The sequence below is a fragment of the Giraffa tippelskirchi genome, chromosome 2, assembly GCF_054371585.1.
Source record: "Giraffa tippelskirchi isolate mGirTip1 chromosome 2, T2T-mGirTip1v1.2.pri, whole genome shotgun sequence".
Classification (NCBI taxonomy): domain Eukaryota; kingdom Metazoa; phylum Chordata; class Mammalia; order Artiodactyla; family Giraffidae; genus Giraffa; species Giraffa tippelskirchi.
In genome coordinates, this window is record NC_137276.1 from 211834669 (window position 1) to 211858769 (window position 24101).

At 40.3% G+C, this 24101-nt stretch overlaps 3 protein-coding genes across 26 annotated transcripts in view; 2 read left to right on the plus strand and 1 right to left on the minus strand.

Annotated features, from left to right (window-relative positions):
- C2H21orf91 (chromosome 2 C21orf91 homolog) overlaps positions 1-10167 on the minus strand; it is a 28665-nt gene extending 18498 nt beyond the window's left edge. For 3 of the 12 annotated variants that reach the window (XM_081572689.1, XM_081572687.1, XM_081572682.1), the window contains exons 1-2: positions 9763-9836; positions 8681-8814 (exon numbers count right to left, since the gene is read on the minus strand). In XM_081572689.1, the coding sequence (XP_081428815.1) occupies positions 8681-8807 (127 nt within the window). In that variant the 5' untranslated portion in view covers positions 8808-8814; positions 9763-9836. Of the gene's footprint in view, positions 1-8680; positions 8815-9225; positions 9837-10065 lie in introns of those variants that run through there. The other 9 variants (XM_081572691.1, XM_081572684.1, XM_081572690.1 and 6 more) reach the window with 6 other exon arrangements.
- Positions 1-18441, plus strand: part of LOC145539156 (uncharacterized) — a 30117-nt gene extending 11676 nt beyond the window's left edge. The window contains exon 2 of the mRNA XM_081572708.1: positions 3250-18441. Coding sequence (XP_081428834.1) covers positions 9418-10113 — 696 coding nt within the window. The 5' untranslated portion in view covers positions 3250-9417 and the 3' untranslated portion in view covers positions 10114-18441. The remainder of the gene's footprint in view (positions 1-3249) is intronic.
- CHODL (chondrolectin) overlaps positions 1-24101 on the plus strand; it is a 593574-nt gene that overhangs the window by 144234 nt on the left and 425239 nt on the right. For 10 of the 13 annotated variants that reach the window (XM_081572700.1, XM_081572695.1, XM_081572701.1 and 7 more), the window contains exon 1: positions 9911-10105. The exons of 1 other annotated variant lie outside the window; for it this stretch is intronic. The gene's annotated coding sequence lies outside the window, so the exon portion shown is untranslated. Of the gene's footprint in view, positions 1-9910; positions 10110-24101 lie in introns of those variants that run through there. 2 more of the 13 variants (XM_081572705.1, XM_081572697.1) reach the window with 1 other exon arrangement.

Consider the following 24101-nt stretch of genomic DNA (forward strand, 5'->3'; position numbering starts at 1 on the left):
TCCAATCTAGATTTAATTTGCTTCTGGATAACTCATAAAACATTTCTTTTCATCTCTGCCAACACACTGGGTGGAAATGAATTATGAATTTGAATTAGAATGTCATTTCTACCTATTATAACAAATGCTTTATTTATAATCATGATGTTTCTATAATAAGATATGCTGGATAGTATACTATTTCTTTGTTTTCAACTTTAAGTCACTGATTTAAAGAGCATACTTTTATCACAGACTTAACAAGCACTCCAGATCATCAAACACCTTGAAGGGGTCATCATCATGAGCAAACATCACTCTGCTGAGGTGTTCAGAATAATAAGAGTTGTAGCATGTAAATGAATGTAGAAACTCCCCCTCTAAACACAGTCTTGTTTAAGACTTCTTGCTCTGTGGAGAAAAAATACTGTTTTCTATCCTCCTGATTGAAAAAAAAAAACAAACCCAGATATCACTGTTAATATTATTTGCTACATTTTTCTTTTGAATATAATACAAAGTTCTGTAAGTAAGAGTCACAAAGCTTTTAGGAGACTCTAGAGAGATCTCAGACAATTCTGTGGAAGGGCAGAAAAATAGCAGAAGAGTTTCACTGTGAGCAAGATTAAGGGAAAAACAGAAAAAAAAGACAGTCCTCTACAGTCTCCTTTAGGCTAATTCACTCATCAATCAAATTACTCATTCATAACTTCTGACCAATCCTCATGCTACTGCTAAGCATATACTAGTAAATAAAGGAGGCTCAAACTCAAGTCCTTATGGAGCTAGAAATGTAGGAGGGAGAACACAAAGAAACAAAGAAATGAACCAATAGTTACAGCAACAAATTATAGCAAGTGCCATGAAGAAAAGGGTGCTACGAGGAAAAGAATATGGGGGTTGACAGTGTTGCTGCGGGGCAGGGAAGACTGCTTTGAGAAGTACTTACAACTTTTTAAAAACTAGGGCGGGGAGGTTCTTACTGTGGCACCACCTCTCAAGTATTTCAGCCAGGCAGGTATGTCTTCACCTTTTCCGTAGTTCACTTCCAACCCCAACGTTTTTTATTGCAGGGATGGAGGGGGAATTTGCTTATTTAATTATTCATTCATTTTGAAAAGAAATATACCTATTATAGGATAATACTTTACCGTTAGACATGCAGTGTGAAGTACTTATGGGCTATACAGGTGAGGATGTCTACGATTAGTTGCATATACAGATGTGTAGTTTAGGGGTGGGGAGAAACACTGCAGCTTCATTCTGAGCATCAAGAGCAAACAAATAAATCTGAGCACTCTGCTTATATTGCCAAGTATTGTTGGAACAAACGGCAACAACTGGAGTTCAGCCTTCTGAATTAGATTCTGGCACAATAATTTCAAGCTTAAGAAATAAAAACACAAAATTGCTCTTACTGGTAACATTTGAGAACCAGTATGACACAATGAACTTAGGTATCTTGCCAAGAAAACCCAACTACTAAGTGGCAGAGTCAAAACTCAAGGCCAGGTCTGAGTCCAGCGCCCACATGGAGCAGAAGGGGAGCCGTGGCACATGCACCCAGCTGTAGAAAAGCAATCTTCCCTGAAAAGTGACAGAAAGTTAGAGAAACCAAGGCAACATTTCATGCAAAGATGGGCTCAATAAAGGACAGAAATGGTATGGACCTAACAGAAGCAGAAGATATTAAGAAGAGGTGGCAAGAATACACAGAAGAACTGTACAAAAAAGATCTTCACGACCCAGATAATCACGATGGTGTGATCACTCACCTAGAGCCAGACATCCTGGAATGTGAAGTCAAGTGGGCCTTAGGAAGCATCACTATGAACAAAGCTAGCGGAGGTGATGGAATTTCAGTTGAGCTATTTCAAATCCTCAAAGATGATGCTGTGAAAGTGCTGCACTCAATACACCAGCAAATTTGGAAAATTGAGAAGTGGTCACAGGACTGGAAAAGATCAGTTTTCATTCCAATCCCAAAGGAAAGTAACGCCAAAGAATACTCAAACTACTGCACAATTGCACTCATCTCACACACTAGCAAAGTAATGCTCAAAATTCTCCAAGCCGGGCTTCAACACTACATGAACTGTGAACTTGCAGATGTTCAAGCTGGATTTAGAAAAGGCAGAGGAACCAGAGATCAAATTGCCGACATCTGGTGGATCATTGAAAAAGCAAGAGTTCCAAAAAAACATCTATTTCTGCTTTATTGACTATGCCAAAGCCTTTGACTGTGTGAACCACAATAAACTGTGGAAAATTCTGAAAGAGATGGGAATACCAGACCAGCTGACCTGCCTCTTGAGAAATCTGTATGCAGGTCAGGAAGCAACAGTTAGACCTGGACATGGAACAACAGACTAGTTCCAAATAGGAAAAGGAGTACATCAAGGCTGCATATTGTTACCCTGCTTATTTAACTTATATGCAGAGTACATCATGAGAAACACTGGGCTGGATGAAGCACAAGCTGGAATCAAGATTGCCAGGAGAAACATCAATAACCTCAGATATGCAGATAACACCACCCTTAGGGCAGAAAGTGAAAAGGAACTAAAGAGCCTCTTGATGAAAGTGAAAGAGGAGAGTGAAAAAGTTGGTTTAAAACTCAACATTCAGAAAACTAAGATCATGGCATGTGGTCCTATCACTTCATGGCAAATAGATGGGGAAACAATGGAAACAGTGACAGATTTTACTTTTTTGGGCTCCAAAATCACTGCAGATGATGACTACAGCCATGAAATTAAAAGACGCTTACTCTTTGGAAGAGAAGTTATGAGCAACCTAGACAGCATATTAAAAAGCAGAGACATTACTTTGCCAACAAAAAGGTCTGTCTAGTCAAAGCTATGGTTTTTCCAGTAGTCATGTATGGATGTGCGAGTTGGACTATAAAGAAAGCTGAGTGCCGAAGAATTGATGTTTTTGAACTGTGGTGTTGAAGAAGACTCTTGAGAGTCCCTTGGACTGCAAGGAGATACAACCTGTCCACCCGAAAGGAAATCAGTCCTGAATATTCATTGAAAGGACTGATGCTGAAACTCCCAATACTTCTGGCACCTGATGCAAAGAGCTGACTCATTTCAAAAGACCCTGATGCTGGGAAAGATTGAAGGTGGGAGGAGAAGGGGATGACAGAGGATGAGATGGTTGGATGGCATCACCGACTCAATGGACATGAGTTTGAGTAAACTCCGGGAGTTGGTGATGGACAAGGAGGCCTGGCATGCTGTGGTCCATGAGGTCGCAAAGAGTCAGACATGACTGAGCAACTGAACTGAACTGGAAAGGTGTGAGGAAGATGGAATTACCATGTTAATCTATCAAGAAGAGAGGCTGGGAGGAAGCAGGGAGTTTTCCTAAGTTTATAGTATCTAACATATGTATAATGAGCAGTAGCATTAACCATTATATTTTATGTCCTGAGATGGGTCAGATACTTGAAAATTCTCTTAGCTTTTTTGCAAGAAGTTCACATGAGATCTGGCTGTATGCCTAGCCTCAAAATACAATGCTTCCTTTGTAAAAATCCATTCCATTTCAAACTCCTGGCTTAGAAGAATCACCGGAGCTTTACTTGTTGGTCTTAGTTGTAGCTCAAATAGTTTGCTTTTAACATGGTAACCTTCAGTTACTAGAAAGGCCTCTTTATGGTTGATCTTGTTAGGTGGACACTTTTGTCCCTTTCTTTGTAAAATACTGACTTTATTTGGAGCAGCTTCTCTTGAAAAGGCAGTGGAACATATAACACATATAACGAATTGTTAAGGAGGACTTTAGGAAAAGCTCCTTTATAGATTCAGGAGAGAAGGCTACCATGCACCTTTTGTCAGATGCCCCTTCTATTCTGTCTGAGAATAAGGAAGCAATGGCTGGAGTTCCAGCAGCCATCCTGGCTCATGAGATGACTGATGATGGCAAATATGTGTTAAAGAAAGTGGATTAGTAAAACGGAAGCAGCTTGAGTCTTTCTGATCATGGAGCTACCATACAGATTCCAGATTCAACTTTTTTTACTATGAGATATGTAAATATCCATTCCATATTATTTCATCATTATTATTTGGATTTTCTATTACATACAGCCAGACCTAATTTCTAATGGGTATATCTTTCCAACCAAAATTCGTGTATGATCTCAATTTTAAATTCATCCTAAACTTTAGAATTAGAAAGTTTGAAGTTAAAAAGAGAAAAAGTTGGGAGTAACTAAAACGAGGCCATCATAAAATTAGGGAAAAGAATCTGGAACCTGGCTCCTCAGATATGGCTTGTTAGCTCACTAGATGTGGCTAGCCTAGCTTTATCTTTTTAAAGAAATATTCTATAAAGTTATCACCAACTAAACCTACAATTTCACTTCCACCCCTCCTAACTCCTGTCCAAATAGAGGTTTTACTGTTAGAGCCATTTTAAAAGTGTTCAAATTTATTTAAAGTGACATTAAAAGGCAGTTAAAAAATTAATTCTTCATCTGTACTTCTAAGTATAAAGATAGCTAACCTAAATTCAAAAGTCACATCAGGCTTTATATTTAAAAGTGCTCTTTTAGCTAATAGCAAGGCATGATGTTTGTCACTATGCGAAGCAAGAGAAAGAGGTTAATGCCAGATGGAGTTAGCAACATACAGCCTCCCTATCACAAGTAAAGTGGTGGGCCTTTACTCAAGTGGAAAGATGCTGACGTGTTAGAAGCAAGACAAAGGGAAGAGCTGTTGACAAGCTTTGAGTAGTTAATAATCAGTCCTGACTTCCAAGCTAAATCAGGGATTTAATATGAGATTCAAACTGCTCCCTGACTACTGGCCATAGGAACAACGTTTTGGTCGGAGACTCACAGAATCAAGGAAAAATGAGATTAAAAGTGAGCACTGGGTTTACCAGTGCCTTAACTAAGAGAAAACATCTACAGACTTCTTGCTGGAAAGATTACTAAGGATCTGAATTTGGGTCTGTTTCTAAAAAAGTTCCCAGAAGGTGCAACCAATTAGGGGAGAATGAAGTCTGAGATGGATTTTACAGTCTAGGATGGACTAGTAATTATTTGAAATGCTTACCTGATCAACTAGCAAGATCAACTCACACTGAAAACTTTGGCATAAGAGGAATTGATCTCTGTCTTATAAAAAGCTCCTCTTTACTGAATAATAAGGAAGCCAGCTATTAGAGGAGGAAGGTAAAAATACTAAGGGTTTCCCTGGAGGCTCGGACAGTAAAAAGTCTGACTGGAATTCAGGAGACCTGGGTTTGATCCTTGGTTGGGATGAAGACCTGGAGAAGGGAATAGCTACCCACTCCAGTATTCTTGCCTGGAGAATCCCATAGACAGAGGAGCCTGGCGGGTTACAGTCCATGGGGTCATATAGAGTTAGACACAACTGAATGACTAACACATAAATACACAAAAATACTAATTATTCGCACAGTATTTTGACACAAAATGAAAACTGATACTATGAAGTAACAGACTGTAGCCCTGGATTTCCCCCATCCTCCACCTTTAGTTTCATTTCTGACTGTGCTATATTATAGCTGAGTTTCATGACTGGCTCCTGACTACCCTGGGCCACCTTCTTCCCAGCCTTCATAGCCTAGGGAATGGTAGTCAGTAAAGAACTTTAGAAGAATTTGAGTACCATGAACTACGATGCACATTAGTGTATTTGATTATACATGCATAAAATATAGATAGTGTCTTGACGCCAAGGACAGGTCATAAGTATTAAGAAATTTATGCATCTTTCTCCTACTCCTAGATGTAGACAAGTAATTCCAATGGTGAATTATGTGTCCCTCCCACCCCTTGCCCAAATCGATTTCCTTAAAGTGTATTTCTTAGGTTCTTGAAGTATATCACCTCTGGTGAAAGTATATAAAATGTTGGTACTCATTTCTTTGTAAGTACTGCAAAGACACAGAAAAAAGGCAACTTAGAGCCATGCTCAGAATATGAAATCTTTCCTACAAGATTAATTTTATTTCTTTCTTCTTTCATTTTATAAATATATGTATGCAGTTTAAAAAATCTGATTAGCTTAATTTTGATTTTATGCAAGCAACATTTGATTAGTCTAGTTTTGATTTGACATAAGCTACAATCCAGAAGGTGTAAGATATTAATATTTTTGTTTACTATCAATCTGTGGACTCAAAAAATTCCAAGAAAATTTTTAACTAGACTCTTAGGTGAAAGAATAGAAGGCTTTAGAGCAAACTTGGCAGTTAGAAAGTTAAGAAACCAAGTGAGGGCAACATTACCACACTACAGAAAGGTTATACCAAAAGTAGGAAAGTTAAATGTCATACTTTTTAAAGTCCCACTTACTTATCTAACATTTATTCATTGGTACTGTGCTTAGAATTTGGTAGGGGACGAAAATGTTCAACAACATTTTAAAAAGTTTACTGACATAAACAAAGAATATAACTTGTTTCACCTTTTTTTTCATTGACTTTTAAAAAACCTGTATACTGATATAAAAATTGAAATTTTGTGGCATTCAGGGTTCTCATTTTCCTTCTTTTCCCCAAAGATTTCTAAGATTAAAAAAAAATATATTAAAATGGTTATAATGCAGAAGCTCATCACTGTGTTAAATATGAAATGTATATTTGTGAGACTTAGGAATTGACTTAAGATAAGTTGAGAAGAAAATTTAATTCTAAAGTAATTTTCCCTAGGAAAGTTTAATTGGCATTTAAAAATATAAAACCTTGAGTGTATGTAGAACATAAAGGAAAACAGTTCTAATTCAAATTGAGAATTATTTTTGTCTTTTAAGTTAAAGATAACTGTATTTCAACAATGTAGGGCTTATGACAAGCTTATACACTGAGATAAGATTTGTCAGAGATAAAATATTTATAAGGATGGTATCTGAGAAATATCTGTATATTCTCTATACAGTGATGAAAAATCAGGTAACAGGCATTAAAAAAAAAAACTAGAAAAGTAAATATGAAAGTTTAGGTTTCTTCAGAAAAATCTTATCACAGCATGAACACCACTAATGGTAATATAGCAGGAAACACTGGCTAGGAAAAGTTGGCTGGCCAAATATCAAGGACAGCAATTAGGATTCAGGAAAATAGGTTCCTGATGTTATCCCATCAACTAAAGTAACTATTGACAGTAGATCAATGGAATCAAAAGGACATATACTAGAACTAGATTGCCAGGCTTCCATAGTCAAGCACTGTCATTCATTGCTGAGCAACTTCAAAGTGCAGTTTCTAGGTCTTGAAGGTTAGGCTCCATCAACTTTAAAATGGATAATAGTAGCCATCACAGAGCGATTTTGAGTTGAATAACATAATCCACATAAGGTGCTTAGTGCAGGGCCTGGCACGAAACAAAAGCTTGCCATCACCACTAGAGCAGCCCTCAACAGTCCCACTACCTGGTTGTCAGTTTTCTTCAACGTAAACACAACTTTGGGCTGAGTCATTTCCAATGTCTCTGTCCGTCTAGAACCAAAATTTACAATGAAAAAGAATATACAGAACCAATACTGTTTTATGCATTTTATGCAATCCACAGGAAATCCATGTTCTTCCACAGATTATCATTTTTAGCAACTACACTTCTGAGAGTACAATGGCAAAACTGTCACAACCAATATCTTAAATGGAAAATGAATGTCATATAATTAACTCATGCTTTTAATAGTCTATTTATAGTTATAATTTTGACTTTTACTACAGAGTATCTAAATATATTAATTTGGTGCCTACAACAATTTCTGAAAAACAAGTCTTAAGAGGAATCTCAAGGTAGATAATCAATTTTTTTCAAATGGAAAAAACATTTGTTATCTCCTACTTAATAAACAGCACCAGTAAAGAATAAAAATTAATCTAAAGGTCTAACAAAATCTCTCTACTAGTATGTTACAATTCAAAATTCAAATGGCAGGCAAACTTATTATCAGAATATTAAGATACTTTTTTGTGTGACATAAATATTTAAAAAAATCAGAATTTATCAAGGTAACATCAAGATTAAGGAAACATACCCCACATGTTTCTTGGAGGCAAACTACTGATACCCACAGACACATTGGCTGTGCATCAACCTAAATACTTTAATAATAGAGATTTAAAAAAAAGTATTTGGAGAACTCATTTGGGTACTGTTAGAGATACTACTGAGAAATTAAGCCTTTTTAGTTTAAAAATTATTAAAGGTGTGTGTGATCACTGAAAAGTTATCTAAAAATTTAAAAATGTGTTTCAGATAATAAGAGCACTGGAGAAAAAATTATAGCTCACCTCAATTAAGTACTGGCATGGTATGGCCAAAACAACAAAATTATATTTGCCTATCAATGTAAATGTTTGGTTATGTTAGTTCTTAATATTAAAACAAAACAAAACACACAGGTCTGTTAAAATCTGACAACTCAATAAGCTCTCAAAACGGAAAAGTTTAGCAGTCAATACTCATTTTTCATTTTTATATTAGTAAAACTGAGTTAATACTATGGGAGTCAAAAAAAAAAAGTTTCTCTTAAATTCATAGCTGTGCTACCTTCAGTTTCATTTCCAGAAACCCTTATCTTTAACAGATTTCCACTTGACACAATTTACAATCGTTCAAGAAACTTTAGTTTTACGTTATAACTAGAGTTCAGCATTAAGTAGTTCTGTAAAGTTCACAGCATAAAAGGAATCTATCCTGTGTCCTTACCGTCAATATTTAGCTCAAAACAAACGTGGCAGAAGGAGAGTGTTTCTTTGTCTGTTCCCAGTTTACAAACACTGCAGATGTTGTCATCATTCAAATCAATGTTTACAAACTGCTCCTCTTCGTTCATAGTGCCCCTATTAAGAAACAGAAAAACAAAGTTACACAATTTCAAGAACTTGTCATCACGGCAATAGTAGGAACTTCTAGGAAAGAGAAGGATGCTTTTCCGTTTATCTAAGGCAACAGCCTCACGAAACAAGCATCGCCACACTAATACTTTTACTGTGCAAGGACACAAAGCTAGTAAATCTTGTAAGTCCAGCCGCAAGTGACACTATGCCCAAGCGCCTTTTTTGATCCTGTGTTGTATTTAGTTGAGGGGAGCTGATGAAGAGCAATTTTCTGGTATTCTAGACCGCTTCCATCCCCGACCAGGCGCAGAAAGCGCTTAGCAGCGCGGCCTGTTCAGCTACCGGGGTCTGTCAACCTACTTAACGCTGTTTAAGGGAGGACGAGCGACGCGCTCGGGACACCGCGCTCCTTACTTCATTGTGGGAACCTTAAATGGGTCTCGCTAGCTCGGCGTAGCGAGGTCTACTATTTCAGGTCCGCGGCAGGCAAAATGCACGTGGAAAAAGTGAACACTAGGGAGGGGGTCCGGCCGCGTCCCCGGCATCCGCACGGAAGGTCGGGCAGCGGCTCATCGGAGCGGCTCGGGCACGGCCGGAGGAGCCGGGATGGCCAAGCCCGGCCGGGTTGCCGGAGGGGTGGTCCTAGAGAGCCCGGCCGGCGGGAGCGTCGCGTCCCCTCGCCCCGGGGCTTCCTCCCACCTGGGGAGAAGGCGTTCGAGAGCCCCAGCAGCCGGTCCGTCCGGACTCAGCGCTTCGGGAGCCTGGTTCCCGCCCGGCCTCGGGCGTTTGGGGGCGCGCGCCCGCCCCTCAGGATGCCGCGTTCTTCTCCCCCACCGTCCGTCGGGGCGCCCCGCGAGCAACAGAGACGGGGGCCCCGGGGCTCAGAGGGCGAAGGCGGCGGGACCGCGGGGTCGGGGACCAGGGCGCGGGAGGGGGGAGCGGGAGCTTTACCGTCCGGGTTCGCGCGCCGCCGCAGCCGCCGCCGATCCGCGCGGCTCGGGCTCCTCACTATTGTTTCCGGCCGCAGCCGAGCGGCCAGCCCGCGCGGGCCCCGCCCCCTCCCGAGGGCCCCGCCCCCTCCCGCCGGTGCCATCCTTCCGAGGCTCTGAGGGGAGAACGGTGGGGCGGCACGGAGAGCGAAGCCGCGCGCTCTATTGGCGGTCGCCAACCGCCGCAGCTCCCCGGCTGCACCGACGCCGCGGCCTCGGCTCGGATTTCCTCCTGATCCCGCGTCTCCTGGCCCGGGTCTCTCACCGTTCGGTGGAAGGTGGCTCCTCACACGCCCCTCCTCGAGGCAAGTAGATAGAGAAGTCCGTTATCACCTCCCCCTTTAGCGTAGGGGAAACTACTGCCTCCGGGCGGGGGCCGCGTGGGCCGCAAAGTGACGAGGCTGGGGGACACGGCCAGAGATACGCGGGGAGAACTTTGGGTGAAATCTCTAGACCGAGGCAAAATAGTATCGCTGAACTTTGAGTTAGGTGCCGGTGGACGAGTTTAATGGGAGAAAAGTTTGTGTTTCAACTTTTCGTCATTTAGGGGTAATTTCAATTCCAGAAGCTTTATTTTTTAAGATTGTAGTTGAAATGGGGCGCCCCTCCCCTGTAAAATGGCGCATTCCTAACACGCCCACGAGGATAATCCCGGAGCCCCACCTCTTAATGTAGGTTCCGCCCCTTTAAAAAACTGAGGTACTCAAGATCTCTTTTGCCCACTTTGGTTTCTGTTTGACATTCTTTCTTTTAAGGTTATGATTCATATAACACTTTGACTTACATTTTCTGTTGTAAGACTCACAACAGCTTAGAGAAGAGAAACCGGAAGAGTTCTTATTTTGCCTCCTAAAAATGACTAACCCAGATTATCTATTGGTTAGAAACAGAGGTGGGAACTTGATCACAGGGGTTAGCTGTTATTTTCCAGAACATCATAAACACTTGTACTGTTTACACAGACGGGACTGGGTTCTCAGTCTACAGGTGACTGGTGGTAGGAATGGATTCCGTAGAATTTAGGAACTTTTAGACCAAACTGGCACTTAATGTAAACCATCAGTGCCCCAGAAAAGTGATCTGTGTTTTTGCTACTTGAAGTATAGGAAGTGAGTCAGCAATATTGGCTTGGTATCTTGTTAGAAGGAGGAGAAGGGGACTACAGAGGATGAGATGGTTGGATGACATCACCGACTGGATGGACATGAGTTTGAGCAAGCTGGGAGAGTTGGTGATGGACAGGACAGCCTGGCATGCTGCAGTCTATGGAGTCGCAGAGTCAGACACGACTGAGCAACTGAACTGACTGATCTTGTTAGAAACTTAGAATATAAAGTCTCACCCAAGACATCCTGAATCTGAACCTGCTTTTCACAAAACCCCGAGGTGATTACTGTACACATGAGAATTTGAGAAGCACTAATAGAAACAGAAAGGCCTCCCAGGTGGTTCAGTGGTAAAGAATCTGCCTGCCTATGCAGCAGCCACGGGCTGGATCCCTGGGTTGGATCCCTGGCAACCCACTCTGGTATTCTTGCCTGGGAAATCCCATGGACAGAGGAGCCCAGTGGGCTGAAGTCCATGGGTTCTCAAGTTGAGTGAACCATAACTTAGCTGACTGAACAACAACAACAGATTGAAATAGAAAAGTCTTTGTGTTACCTAGTTGAATTTCACATTTTATGTAAATACGACTGAAATGTCTTACATCTTGGGTTCTACTCATTTTTTTCAATGAAGTGTTTTCTAAAATCAGTAACGATTTTCTTGTATCGAAGTTATTTTCGTTTCTTGGTGTTCTCTCTCTATAGCATTTGGCCTATCTACCTCTCCTTAAAACTTTTACCTTGTTTTTTATTTTAAAATTATTTTTAAAAGTCTACACTTAGGGGTTTAACTTATAGAAATAAAACTTCCATTTTAAAAGTACAGTCCCTGAGTTTTGCCAAATGTACACAATAGCATGTCCATCACCCCAATCATGATATAGAACATTTCCACAACCTCAAAATTCTCTATGCCCCTTCTCAGTCAACCCCCCTCCCCCATCTGATCTAATTTATGTCTCTAAAGATATGGTTTGCCTGCTCAGAACTTTATATACATGGAAATAAATGGTATGTATTCTTTTGTGATTGCCTTCATTCAGCATGTTTTTGCGATTCATGGTGCTGTTTTGTCATAGGAGTTCCTTTTTTGTTGCTGAATAATATTCCACAATTTGTTTATCCATTCAGCCCTGTGCTCTGGGATGACCTAGGGGGGTGGGATGCAGGGTGGGATGGGGATGGGAGGGAAGCTCAAGCGGGAGAGGAATAAATGTCTATTTATGGCTGATTCACATTGTTGTATGGCAGAAACTAAAGATGTTGTAAAGTAATTATCCTCCAATTAAAAAAAAAAATACTGGACCCTAGCAGACAGCCAGCAGGGAAATGGAACTTTAGTCCTAAAACTTCAAGGAACTGAATTCAGCCAAAAAACTGAATGGATTTGGATGTTCAATCCAATACCTGTCTGATGTTTTGATTTTAGCCTTGTGAGGTTCCAAATGGAGGATTAGAATTCCGTTGTACTTGGACTTCTTACCTATGGAATTTAGAGATAGTAAATGGTATTATTTTAAGCCATTAAATTTGAGTTAATTTGTTATGACCGCATTATAAAATGAATACATTGAATATCCAGGTTTTGAAAGAATATTGGGCTTTGTTTTGGGAGGTTGTTATTCTAGTAGATTATTAAACTTTGTGATCATCTAGACTATCCTTTTGTTATAAGAATTTCTCGTCCTCTCCTTAAGGAGCGGCTTAAGCTTTCTATTGTATGTCACAGGTCTTCCAGTAAAGTTTCTATCCTCTAGTTGTATAAAACTCAAATGATTACTTTCCTATGAGTTCCAGTAGTTGTTCAGATTGTTGGTTAAGATCAGTTCAGTGCAGTCGCTCGGTCATGTCCAACTCTTTGCGCCCCCATGGACTGCAGCACGCCAGGCTTCCCTGTCCATCACCAACTCCCGGAGTTTACTCAAACTCATGTCCATTGAGTGATGCCATCCAACCATCTCATCCTCTGTCGTCCCCTTCTCCTCCTGCCTTCAATCTTTCCCAGCATCAGGGTCTTTTCAAATGAGTCAGTTCTTCCCATCAGGTGGCCAAAGTTTGGGAGTTTTAGCTTCAGCATCAGTCCTTTCAATGAATATTCAGGACTGATTTCCTTTCAATGAATATTCAGGACTGATTTCCTTTAGGATGGACTGGTTGGATTTCCTTGCAGTCCAAGGGACTCTCAAGAGACTTCTTCAACGCCACAGTTCAAAAGCATCAATTCTTTGGCACTCAACTTTTTTTATAGCTGTACTATAAAGTCCACCTCTCATATCCATACATGACTACTGGAAAAACAGCCTTGACTAGATGGACCTTTGTTGGCGAAGTAATGTCTCTGCTTTTTAATATGCTGCCTAGGTTGGTCAAACTTTTCTTCCAAGGAGTGTCTTTTAATTTCATGGCTGTAGTCTCATCTGCAGTGATTTTGGAGCCCAAAAAAGTAAAATCTGTCACTGTTTCCATTGTTTCCCCATCTGTTTGCCATGAAGTGATGGGACCAGATGCCATGATCTTAGTTTCCTGAATGTTGAGTTTTAAACCAACTTTTTCACTCTCCTCTTTCACTTTCATCAAGAGGCTCTTTAGTTCTTCTTCGCATTCTGCCATAAGGTGGTGTCATCTGCATATCTGAGGTTATTGATATTTCTCTTGGCAATCTTGATTCCAGCTTGTGCTTCATCCAGCCCAGTGTTTCTCATGATGTACTCCGCATGTAAGTTAAATAAGCAGGGTGACAATGTACAGCCTTGACGTACTCCTTTTCCTATTTGGAACCAGTCAGTTGTTCCATGTTCTAACTGTTCTTCCTGACCTGCATACAGGTTTCTCAAGAGGCCGGTCAGGTGGTCTGGTATTCCCATCTCTTTCAGAATTTTCCACAGTTTATTGTGATCCACACAGTCAAACAGAGAAGGCAATGGCACCCCACTCCTGTACTCTTGCCTGGAAAATCCCATGGATGGAGGAGCCTGGTAGGCTGCAGTCCATGGGGTCGCTAAGAGTCAGACATGACTGAGCGACTTCATTTCCACTTTTCACTTTCATGCATTGGAGAAGGAAATGGCAACCCACTCCAGTGTTCTTGCCTGGAGAATTCCAGGGATGGCGGAGCCTGGTGGGCTGCCGTCTATGGGGTCGCACAGAGTCGGACACGACTGAGGTGACTTAGCAGTAGCACACAGTCAAAGGCTTTGGCATAGTCAATAAAGCAGAAATAGATGTTTTTCTGGAACTCTTGCTTTTTCGATAATCCAACGGATGTTGGCAATTTGATCTCTGGTTCCTTTGCCCTTTCTAAAACCAGCTTGAACATCTGGAATTTCATGGTTCACGTACTGTTGAAGCCTGGCTTGGAGAATTTTGAGCATTACTTGACTAGCATGTGAGATGGGAGCAATTGTGCAGTAGTTTGAGCATTCTTTGGCGTTGCTTTTCTTTGGGACTGGAATGAAAGCTAACTTTTCCAGTCCCATGGCCACTGCTGAGTTTTCCAAATTTGCTGGTATATTGAGTGCAGCACATTCACAGCATCATCTTTTAGGATTTGAAATAGCTCAACTGGAATTCCATCACTTCCACTAGCTTTGTTCATAGTGATGCTTCCTAAGGCCCACTTGACTTCACATTCCAGGATGTCTGGCTCTAGGTGAGTGATCACATCATCGTGATTATCTGAGTCATGAAGATCTTTTTTGTATAGTTCTTCTGTGTATTCTTGCCACCTCTTCTTAATATCTTCTGCTTCTGTTAGGTCCATACCATTTCTGACCTTTATTGAGCCCAGCTTGGCATGAAATGTTCCCTTGGTATCTCTAATGTTCTTGAAGAGATCTCTAGTGTTTTCCATTGTATTGTTTTCCTCTATTCTTCGCACTGATCACTGAGGAAGGCTTTCTTATCTCTCCTTGCTGTTCTTTGGAACTCTGCATTCAAATGGGTATATCTTTCCTTTTCTCCTTTGCTTTTCGCTTCTCCTCTTTTCACAGCTATTTGTAAGGCCTCCTCAGACAGCCATTTTGCCTTTTTGAATTTCTTTTCCTTCGGGATGGTTTGATCTCTGTCTCCTGTAGAATGTCACAAACCTCTGTCCATAGTTCATCAGGCACTCTGTCTATCAGATCTAATCCCTTGAATCTATTTCTCTTGGATCTATTTGTTCAGATTGTAGTTCCCAGGTAATCTTTTTCCCCTGGTGATTAATTTTTGCCCAGCCTTTCAGAGCTTCTACTCTGTACATGAACAGTATATTCAAGTGAAGTATTCAAGTGAAGGTTTAAAGCATATTCTGAAACTGTTTCTCTGTGCAGTTCTTACTTTCTGCACTCCTAATTGCAAATTCTAGGCATCTCGTACTCCCCAAACTCAATTTTTGTCTTTTCATCCCAGCTTTGCTGGGATATCCTTAAGTGGACTTTGGTTTGAAAGTGTCTCCAGGCATAAAACCAGGGCAATTGTAAGCCTACCTCAGTTGTTTCCTTTCTTTCTGAGATCACATTTTTGCTCTGCCTATGTTTCAGCATCTGAAAATAAGTATTTCATATATTTTTTCCTGTTTTCTAACTTTGCAGAGCTATTCTGGTACTCCTTACTCCATTCTGGCTAGGATTGCTTGTTATTTTGTCAGTGGATCCTTCATCTATAAGAGCTTCTTCCCAGGTCTCTTTGCTTCCAGTCTTGTTTTTTTCAACCTATCTTTCACAGTCCATTATTAAATAAACACAGATGAACTCCCCTTCTTAAAACTTGTCATGGCTTCTTGCCTTTCTTGTAACAGTAATACATAAATCTATTTAGTGTTTAGACAGTTACATCAGGCTTTCCAGTTTACTGTCTCATTTAATAAAGTCTAACTTATTTACTTGAATAGTCAAGGATTTTATCTTTTAACTGAAATCCTTACTAATTTAGTAACTGAGTAAGGAGTGCAAAAATGTGTTATAAACTGTAAGGGGACATATCAATACAAAGATCAGTTGTATAATTGGTTCTTGACCTAAAACAGGTATTACCTTGATTTTAGGCTTAAATCAGTTTAGGAATCCTTTCAGATGCAAGTAACAGAAAATCTGAGTAACAGTATCTGAATCAGGGTAAGGTTTTATTTGTTCAGCCAAAGAAGTTCAAAAGAACCAACTGCTGGTTCATTATCTCAGGACCAGCCCCTCTGCGTCTATTCTGGCTTTCCCTCTTAAGAGCAGAATGACTGCCTTGCAGTTAGGCAACATATTGTCTTCCAGGCAAGAAGATAGAAATGGAAGATGTAGGGAGTAGTGGGAGGGAAAGCTGCCTTTTCATTTTTGTAAGGAAGAAACAGTTTTCCTGAGAGATCCCAGCAGAACTTATATTGCAACAATGGATTCTAGGGAAGTGAGTAGTTGAGTAGTTACAGTACAGTACACTACAGTACACTACAGTACAGTAGTTGAGTAGTAGTGAGTAGTTACAACCTCTGTAACAGAAGGCAAGGCAAAGAAATTAGGTGTACAAGCCAACAATGACTGCTAGAGATTGCATAATTTGCTTTTGTGAAAATCATTTTTATGTCCAGTCTGGTGAAGATGACCCTTACTTGTCATTCCAATGAACGTCTGCTACAAAAAATTTTTCTGATCTTCTCACTTTTCTGAATCGTCACAACACTTGTTCATGTTATTGCTATTCTTGGTATTTTTGCTGGCATGGTCCTCTTTTAACGTAAAGGATTCAGTATGCTTTGTGTATCTATCCACTCATCTCTTACTTTGGCTATCTTGTTTCTCTCCATGTGTTAAGTGATTCTCTGCCATTGGAGACATGCTTCATCCTTTTAGCTTGGAAGATTGGCACATGCAACCCCAGGCTTAGCGCCTCTTAAGACCACCATGACCCTAGAGGTGTCAGCAACTCCAGATGAGTGCATAATTGACACATCGATTATGTGCATTATCATTTCCACTTTGTCATATCCTCCATCTATGTGACCTCATAGTTCACTATAGTGGGCAGAATATATTTCCCCACCCCAGTGGAATATTTATCTGAATGACATGAGTAGAGACCTTAAATGTGCTTGTGTGATTTAGCTTGACTTGTGCCTCAGCCATATATCAGTAAGAGAATTTCACTCAGGTTGTTGCCAGTCCAAGGAGGATGAGAGACGTGGAGCAAACCTGCGTCCGGTCAGCAGCTTAAAGCTAGGGAGGCCCAGAAGACCTACAGATCTGTGTTGGATGCTTGTTGTTGTAAGCACTGAGTCCTGAGTTGTTTTGTTGTGCAACATTTTGTAGTGATGGTCGTTAACACAGCAGGATTCTAAATGGCCGAGTTTAATTGGCTCATTTCTGAGTCAATTTTACTGACTGGTACTTAATTGGCCAGGCTTGGATTACATTCCCACCTTTCCCCTTCACCCCTCTCCCCAAAATAGATTGGCTGAGGAATGGGGCTACAGGTATGAAAATCTGATCTCATAATACGAGAGAGAAACTTCTTTGAAGAAAAGTGGTTGTTGTTACCAGAAGAAGGGAGTTGGTTTGAAAATAGAACAAACAGGCAAAAACAGTCATAATTCACTTCAGTATTCTTTATACTTCAGTATCGATTCCTAGAACTTAAGCTGGCTGTTTGCAAGGAAATCCGCTTCAGTCATCTCTTATTTCAGTACTTACCTTACAGGTTTAGCTTGTGTCAGTTAGGATTAGGTTCACTGCAGTAATATAAAAACCCCCAACACAAGTAACTTTAAAAGATAGGACTTTATTTTTCTCTCTTGCATTAAAGTCTGAAGATGGACAGTCTAGGATGGATGTGGTGGCTGTGACCTACAAGTCCTCAGGAATGAATGTGGATTCTAGCTTTCTAGTCTATCATCCCTAGGATGTGGGCTCATCATTTTGTGCAAGGGAGAGCCTTTTTCATTAGAGACACATTTTAAACAGCAAGGTGGAGAAAGATGAGAAGACAGAGCAAAGAATATATACCAGCTGCTTTTTAAGGATATTTCTCAGAAGCTGCTACATAACATTTCTGGTTACCTCCCACCCTTCCAGTGGTAAGAGCCAGGATGAAAGGGAGACTTGGGATTAGATCTTTATTCCAACATCCAGGCACTCAGCTAAAAATCAAGACTTCTAAATAGGGACAGTGGGCTTCCCTAGTGGCTCAGGAGGTAAAGAATCTGCCTGCTAATGCAGAAGACCCAGGTTTGGTCCCTAGGTTGCAAAGATCCCCTGGAGAAGGGAATGGCTAGTATTCTGGCCTGGAAGATCCCATGGACAGAGGAGCCTGGCAGGCTATGGTCCATGGGGTTGCAAAGAGTTGGACACGACTGAGAGACTAACACTATATTTTTTCAAGTAGGGACAATGGATGTTAGACTAGGCAATAAACAATCTCTTTCCTAGTACTCAGTACATATTTCTTGAATAAATCTGTTGACTGAATGAATCATGTATTAAAAATTAAATTTTCAGCCTTAGATTCAATACTGGCTTAAATAATTTGAGATAAGATATTTAAACTATTTCTCATTTTTAGTAAACAAAAAAGAAAAACTTGACTATTTCCTTTAGAATTCTTTTTGCTTGACACTCGAATAGTATGGTAGGCTTATTTCAGTATTGTTGATCTATTTTCTAAAAGTCTAATTTTTATAGGATTCTTGACAGAGTTTAGTGCTTCTCCATTGGAATTCTTAACTTTGAAGAAAATATCACTCTTAAAATTATGGGTCCTCTTAAGCTTAGAGCAGCATCCCTTTGAAAATTTGGGCTACAAATACTTGCATTAAAGGGATTTACCACCTATAGTTTCAGTAATGCTGACATTATGGGTAAGCTGTCTGCTGATCCATTGTCCTATTGTTGCAAGCAGACAAACCAAACCTATTTCCCGTCTGTGGATAAATTCAACATTGACGTTGCTGGGAGGAGACTGGGAGTTAACTACTAAGCTATTGATTTTTTTTTTTTCCCACTGTGGGTCAAATCCAGTTTTTAGTAATATGCACAATTCCTGCTGTTAGATTCAGAGTGATAAAAGGAAAGTTTGGAGTTGATGTCAAAGTTAGAAGTCTATTTCATAATATTTTACCAGAGGTTTATTTTTATGTTTCATTGTATAAATATCAGATGTCTAGTGTGGAATACTCAAGCTAGAAATTGAAATCCTGACATATTTCTGAGTTAACTATTAGTGTGTCTGTCAAGCTAGATAGGGTATTTTAAATTTTTTAGGATTTTCTTTAATTCAGAGAGATTTGTTGATGGGAGATGATAGCATTAATGGTGAAAAAGAATACAACTTTTTTGTTTTTTGAGTTTCTACTAAATATGGTACTTTTCCACAAAAGTTAAAACTAATTCAATATTTAAAATACTTTTTTTCATTCATTTATTCATTTAACAATTTCTTATTAAATGTTCATTATATTTTTTGAAACTGTTCTGGGTATTAGTTATATAGTAGGAAGCAACAGAGTCCCTACTCTTGAGAAATTTCCCACCTGATGAAAGAGAAAGGCATTAAGTAATTGCTTTTGGAATGGAGTTTTTAATGGCATTGGAATATATTTTCATTTTAATTGCTGTAGCACTATAAAAATGTCTAAGTACAACATTGGCCTATATTTTTCTGTGCTTTTTTATCATTATTCCACTAAATTTTACATGCTAAGTATAGTAATGATTCACTTATCTATAATCTGTAGGAAATAAGTAGTTCTACCACAGTTTTTTTTAAAATAGCTGGAAAATAATAGTTTTTAAAGCTTTAAAATTTTTAGCTGTTTTGAAAGAAAGCTGCAATAGACTGAATGTTCTCCCCAGATTCTTATGTTGAAATCCTAACCACCAATGTGATGGGATTTGGAGGGTAGAACCCTCATGAATAGGGTTAGTATTCTTATAAAAGAGGCCTCCGTGAGCTCCCTTCCTCTCCTGGGTCATGAGAACTCAGTGACAAGGTGGCTATCTATGAACCAGGAAGTAGCATCTCACCTGGGCACTGAATCTGCCAGCACCTCAGTCTTGGACTTCCAGCCTCCAGAACTATGAGAAATAAATTTATGCTGTTTATAAGCCCCTTAGTCTAAGGCATTCTGTAATAGCAGCCAAACAAATTAAGACAAAAGTTTTCTAGAATGTATTATGTGCTTTTTTGCTACGTAGAAGATATATATATATATACACATATATGTATATAAGATAATTTCTACATTAGCTAGGGAGTTATGTTTCTGTGTTAGACTGTGTTGCCGTGAAAACAGACTTAGAAAATCAGTGACTTCATGAATAAGAAGGTTATTTCTTCGTAATAGAATAACTGAGGTTATACCAGGTTGGGCTTCCCTGGTGGCTCAGATGGCAAAGAATCTGCCTGCAATGCTAGAGACCCAGCTTTGATCCCTTATTCAGGAAGATCCCTTGGAGAAGGAAATGGCAACCCATTCCAGTATTCTTGCCTGGGAAATCCCGTGGACAAAGGAGCCTGGAGAGCTGCAGTCCATGGGGTTGAAAAAGAGTTGGACACGACTGAGTGACACACACCTGGTTGGTAGTAACTCTGTTCCACATGGCAATTCAGGGATCCAGATTCTCCCATCTTGTCATCTTGTGATGCTTTTATCCTCTAGAACCTTGTCATCAGGTCAAGGCTTGTTCAGGTGTCAACCGATGGAGAGAGCAACATGTGGACAAGGCAGACCTCTCTTAAAGGCTGGAGTTTCGAAGAGTCAGGCACATATCACAGCTGCTCATGTATCATAGGGCTTCCCTGGTGGCTCAGCAGTACCCACTTGCCAATGCAGGAGACTCAGGTTCGATCCTGGGAGATCGAAGATTCCCTGGAGAAGGGAATGGCAACCCACTCCGGTATTGTTGCCTGGGAAATCCCATGGATAGAGAAGCCTAGTGGGCTATAGTCCATGGGGTCACAAAAGAGTCGGACATGACTTAGTGACTCAACAACAACATGTATCATAGCTGAGATTTTAGTCACATGGTTACATCAGTCTGCAAGGGAAACTGAGAATGTCACCTAATTATGTGGCAGAAATAAGGGGTGGATGAATATTGGTGGGCAGCTAGCTATCTCTCTCATAGCCTGCAGCTCTGACTGCCCAGTTTTTGCATGTATCGTTCTTAAATTCATCCTTTTTCCATGCAAGAAATACAGAGCACACTCACCTCTGTCCCAAGGCAGATGACTCAAAGTTCCACTCAGTTACTGTATCCAGCTTAAATCCAAAGATTTCTGAGTGACATTCAGTCTTTCCACTCAGGTCCAAATGTAACTCGGGTAGATCAGAGTGGACCAGGAAATTAAAACCCCTGTTCAGATAAGAGCAGAATGAGAGACACAGCAGTCATTGGCCCACAGCACTGATGGAGACCTGCAGGGCAGCGGTCTCAAAGCCCTCTGCTCTGGCAGTGGAGGAAGTTCCTTCATTGCATCCTGTTTCTGCTCTTTGGGAGGGAATTCTTACCCATTGCTCTCTGTGGTCCCCTATCCTACTCTCTGGAAGAATCTTCCTCGTCTACTAATCTTCTTGGCCACATCTGAAGTGGGTGGTGGGAATATGTTCCCTTTAGGGGCTGTATGTATTTTGCAGCTGTTTCTAGACCTATAGATTGTTTTAAGACTCTTTGGTTCTCAGGCTCATAGATTCTTTACCAACATAGTTTCCTCAGTCTTAGTAAGCCTGCAGTTTGTTTGCTTCCAATATGTTTGTAAGCACAACCCCAATTTTTTTTTCTGGATATATTCTACCTAGTACTTTAGTTTTTGCTTTCTTGTTCTTCCTCTGACATGTTCTTTTATTTTAGTGGCAGCTATCTTGATGCCATCTGAAAAGTTAGGGTGGGCCAGAAAGGCAACAGTCTGACCTGCTATTTAATCATTATCACTCCCTCAGGAGTTCTTCAGTGATTAATCTATTTAGAGCCCCAACTCAGTCCCACCTTACCTCAATCTTGAAAAACAAAAACCCATTACTTTTGTATATATACAAAATACGTATACACGTGATGCATTGTCTTATTTATAATACTTATTGTGCATTGTCGATCTTTGTCCCTAGCATGTAAATTTCATGAGATTTGTAAGTCATATTTTGTTCTTTCATGTATCTCAGGGACAGAATGTTGTTGTTTAATCACTCAGTCATATCCAACTCTTTTGTGACCCCATGGACCATAACCTTCCAGGCTTCTCTGTCCATGGGATTTCCCAGGCAAGAATACAAGAAGAAATTCCTTCTCCAGGGGATCTTCCTGACCCAGGGATCTAACTGCATCTCTTACATTGACAGGTGGGTTCTTTACCACTGAGCTACCAGGGAAGTCATGGGACAGAGACTAGTGCCTGCCAAATATTTGTTGAATGAATAAATGAATGAGTGATTTGAGAGCGTGGTGACTTTTCTGTATATTATACTGTTAATGAGCTGTGCAAATACTGTGGGTTATAGCTATTTCCTCTTCTTCCATGAATACAGGATCCTTATTTTGTTCATTTGGTTGGAGAGCAGGGAGGATGCATCTTTGTTCTCTGTTCTCTAACCGTAGAGAGCTCTTCTATGCCAGTTATGGAAGTTGCATTATTCTTCATATTGTCTTATGACAACTCTAGACAGTGTATTAAAAAGCAGAGACATCACTTTGCTGAGAAAGGTCTGTATAGTCAAAGCTATGGTTTTTCCAGTAGTCACATACGAATGTGAGAGCTGGACCTTAAAGAAGGCTGAGTGCTGAAGAATTGATGCTTTCAAATTTCAGTGTTAGAGAAGACTCTTGAGAGTCCCTTGGACTGCAAGGAGATCCAACCAGTCTATCCTAAAGGAGATCAGTCCTAGGTGTTCATTGGAAGGACTGATGCTGAAGCTGAAGCTCCAGTCCTTTGGCCACCTAGTGCGAAGAGCTGACTCATTATAAAAGACCTTGATGCTGGGAAAGATTGAGGGCAAGAGGAGAAGCAGGCGACAGAGGATGAGATGGTTGGATGGCATCATTGACTCAATGGACATGAGTTTGAACAAACTCTGGGAGATGGTGAAGGATAGGGAAGCCTGGCATGCTGCAGTCAATGGGGTCACAAAGAGTGGAGTATGACTTAGCAACTGAACAACAGCAAGCAATATCAGTCTTGGCAAGTGAGAGGTAAGCAAAAATGTAGCAGAATGGAAAAACCTTTGGAAATAAAAAAAAAAAACTGCTTGCCCACTTCCTTTTTGCTTTGGCTATTCTTTACTCTTGTGTTGGTGTGATCTTGAAGCTTTAGCCACCATCTTGTGACCACGAAGGCAGACATTGCTAACAAATTGAGGTGGGAAGAGTGGAAGGATAGAAAGAACCCACATGACATAATTGAATCACTGCACCAACCTTGGATTCACTTTCTTTTTTAAATGAGATAATAATGTCCACTTCATTTAATCCATATTTGGTCTGCTATTCTGTTACTTGAGATGGCTGGATGGCATCACCGACTCGATGGACATGAGTTTGGGTAAATTCCGGGAGATGGTGATGGACAGGGAGGCCTGGCGTGCTGCGGTTCATGGGGTCGCAGAGTCGGACACGACTGAGTGACTGAACTGAACTGATTCTGTTACTTGTTGATTGTAGTTGAAAACATCCTAATTGATATAGTAGCAGTATCTTCAGTGGTTGCTGAGACTAATTGGCCACCATTCTGTTACTCATTCAACCATTTGTCTACTTACTCATTTTTTAAGTTTATTATATACCAGGCAAAACTTAGAGTAAAGAGATTAAGAGACAGCTCATGCATATCCTTGAGGAATTGACAGTAAAGGTACAAACAAATAATCACTGAATCATCTATCTAGCACACTGTTATCACAGAGCAGGTGCTTATTAGCTTTCAAATTCACTATAACTAGTGGAATTTTTTAGTCTTTTAGACACTTCTAATTGAATAGAGGTGGTCAATCCTGTCATTTCTGCAGTGGGCCCACATGGAGTCTACTCTCAGGCATGATTTGAGAGAGGCTTTTTTCTGTTTCCATAAAGGAGTGACACCAATGTAGGCAATTTGGTCATATTGTTTATTTCTTGTCAACTCAGACATACACTCTCTGTTGAAGATTATAGGGTTAAGGAATTGGGTGAGTTTTTTGCCTATTTTTCCTCCATCTCTACACAAGATCCTTTTTAAACACCCAGGCTAGAATGTGTTGATCAACTTGTGGCAG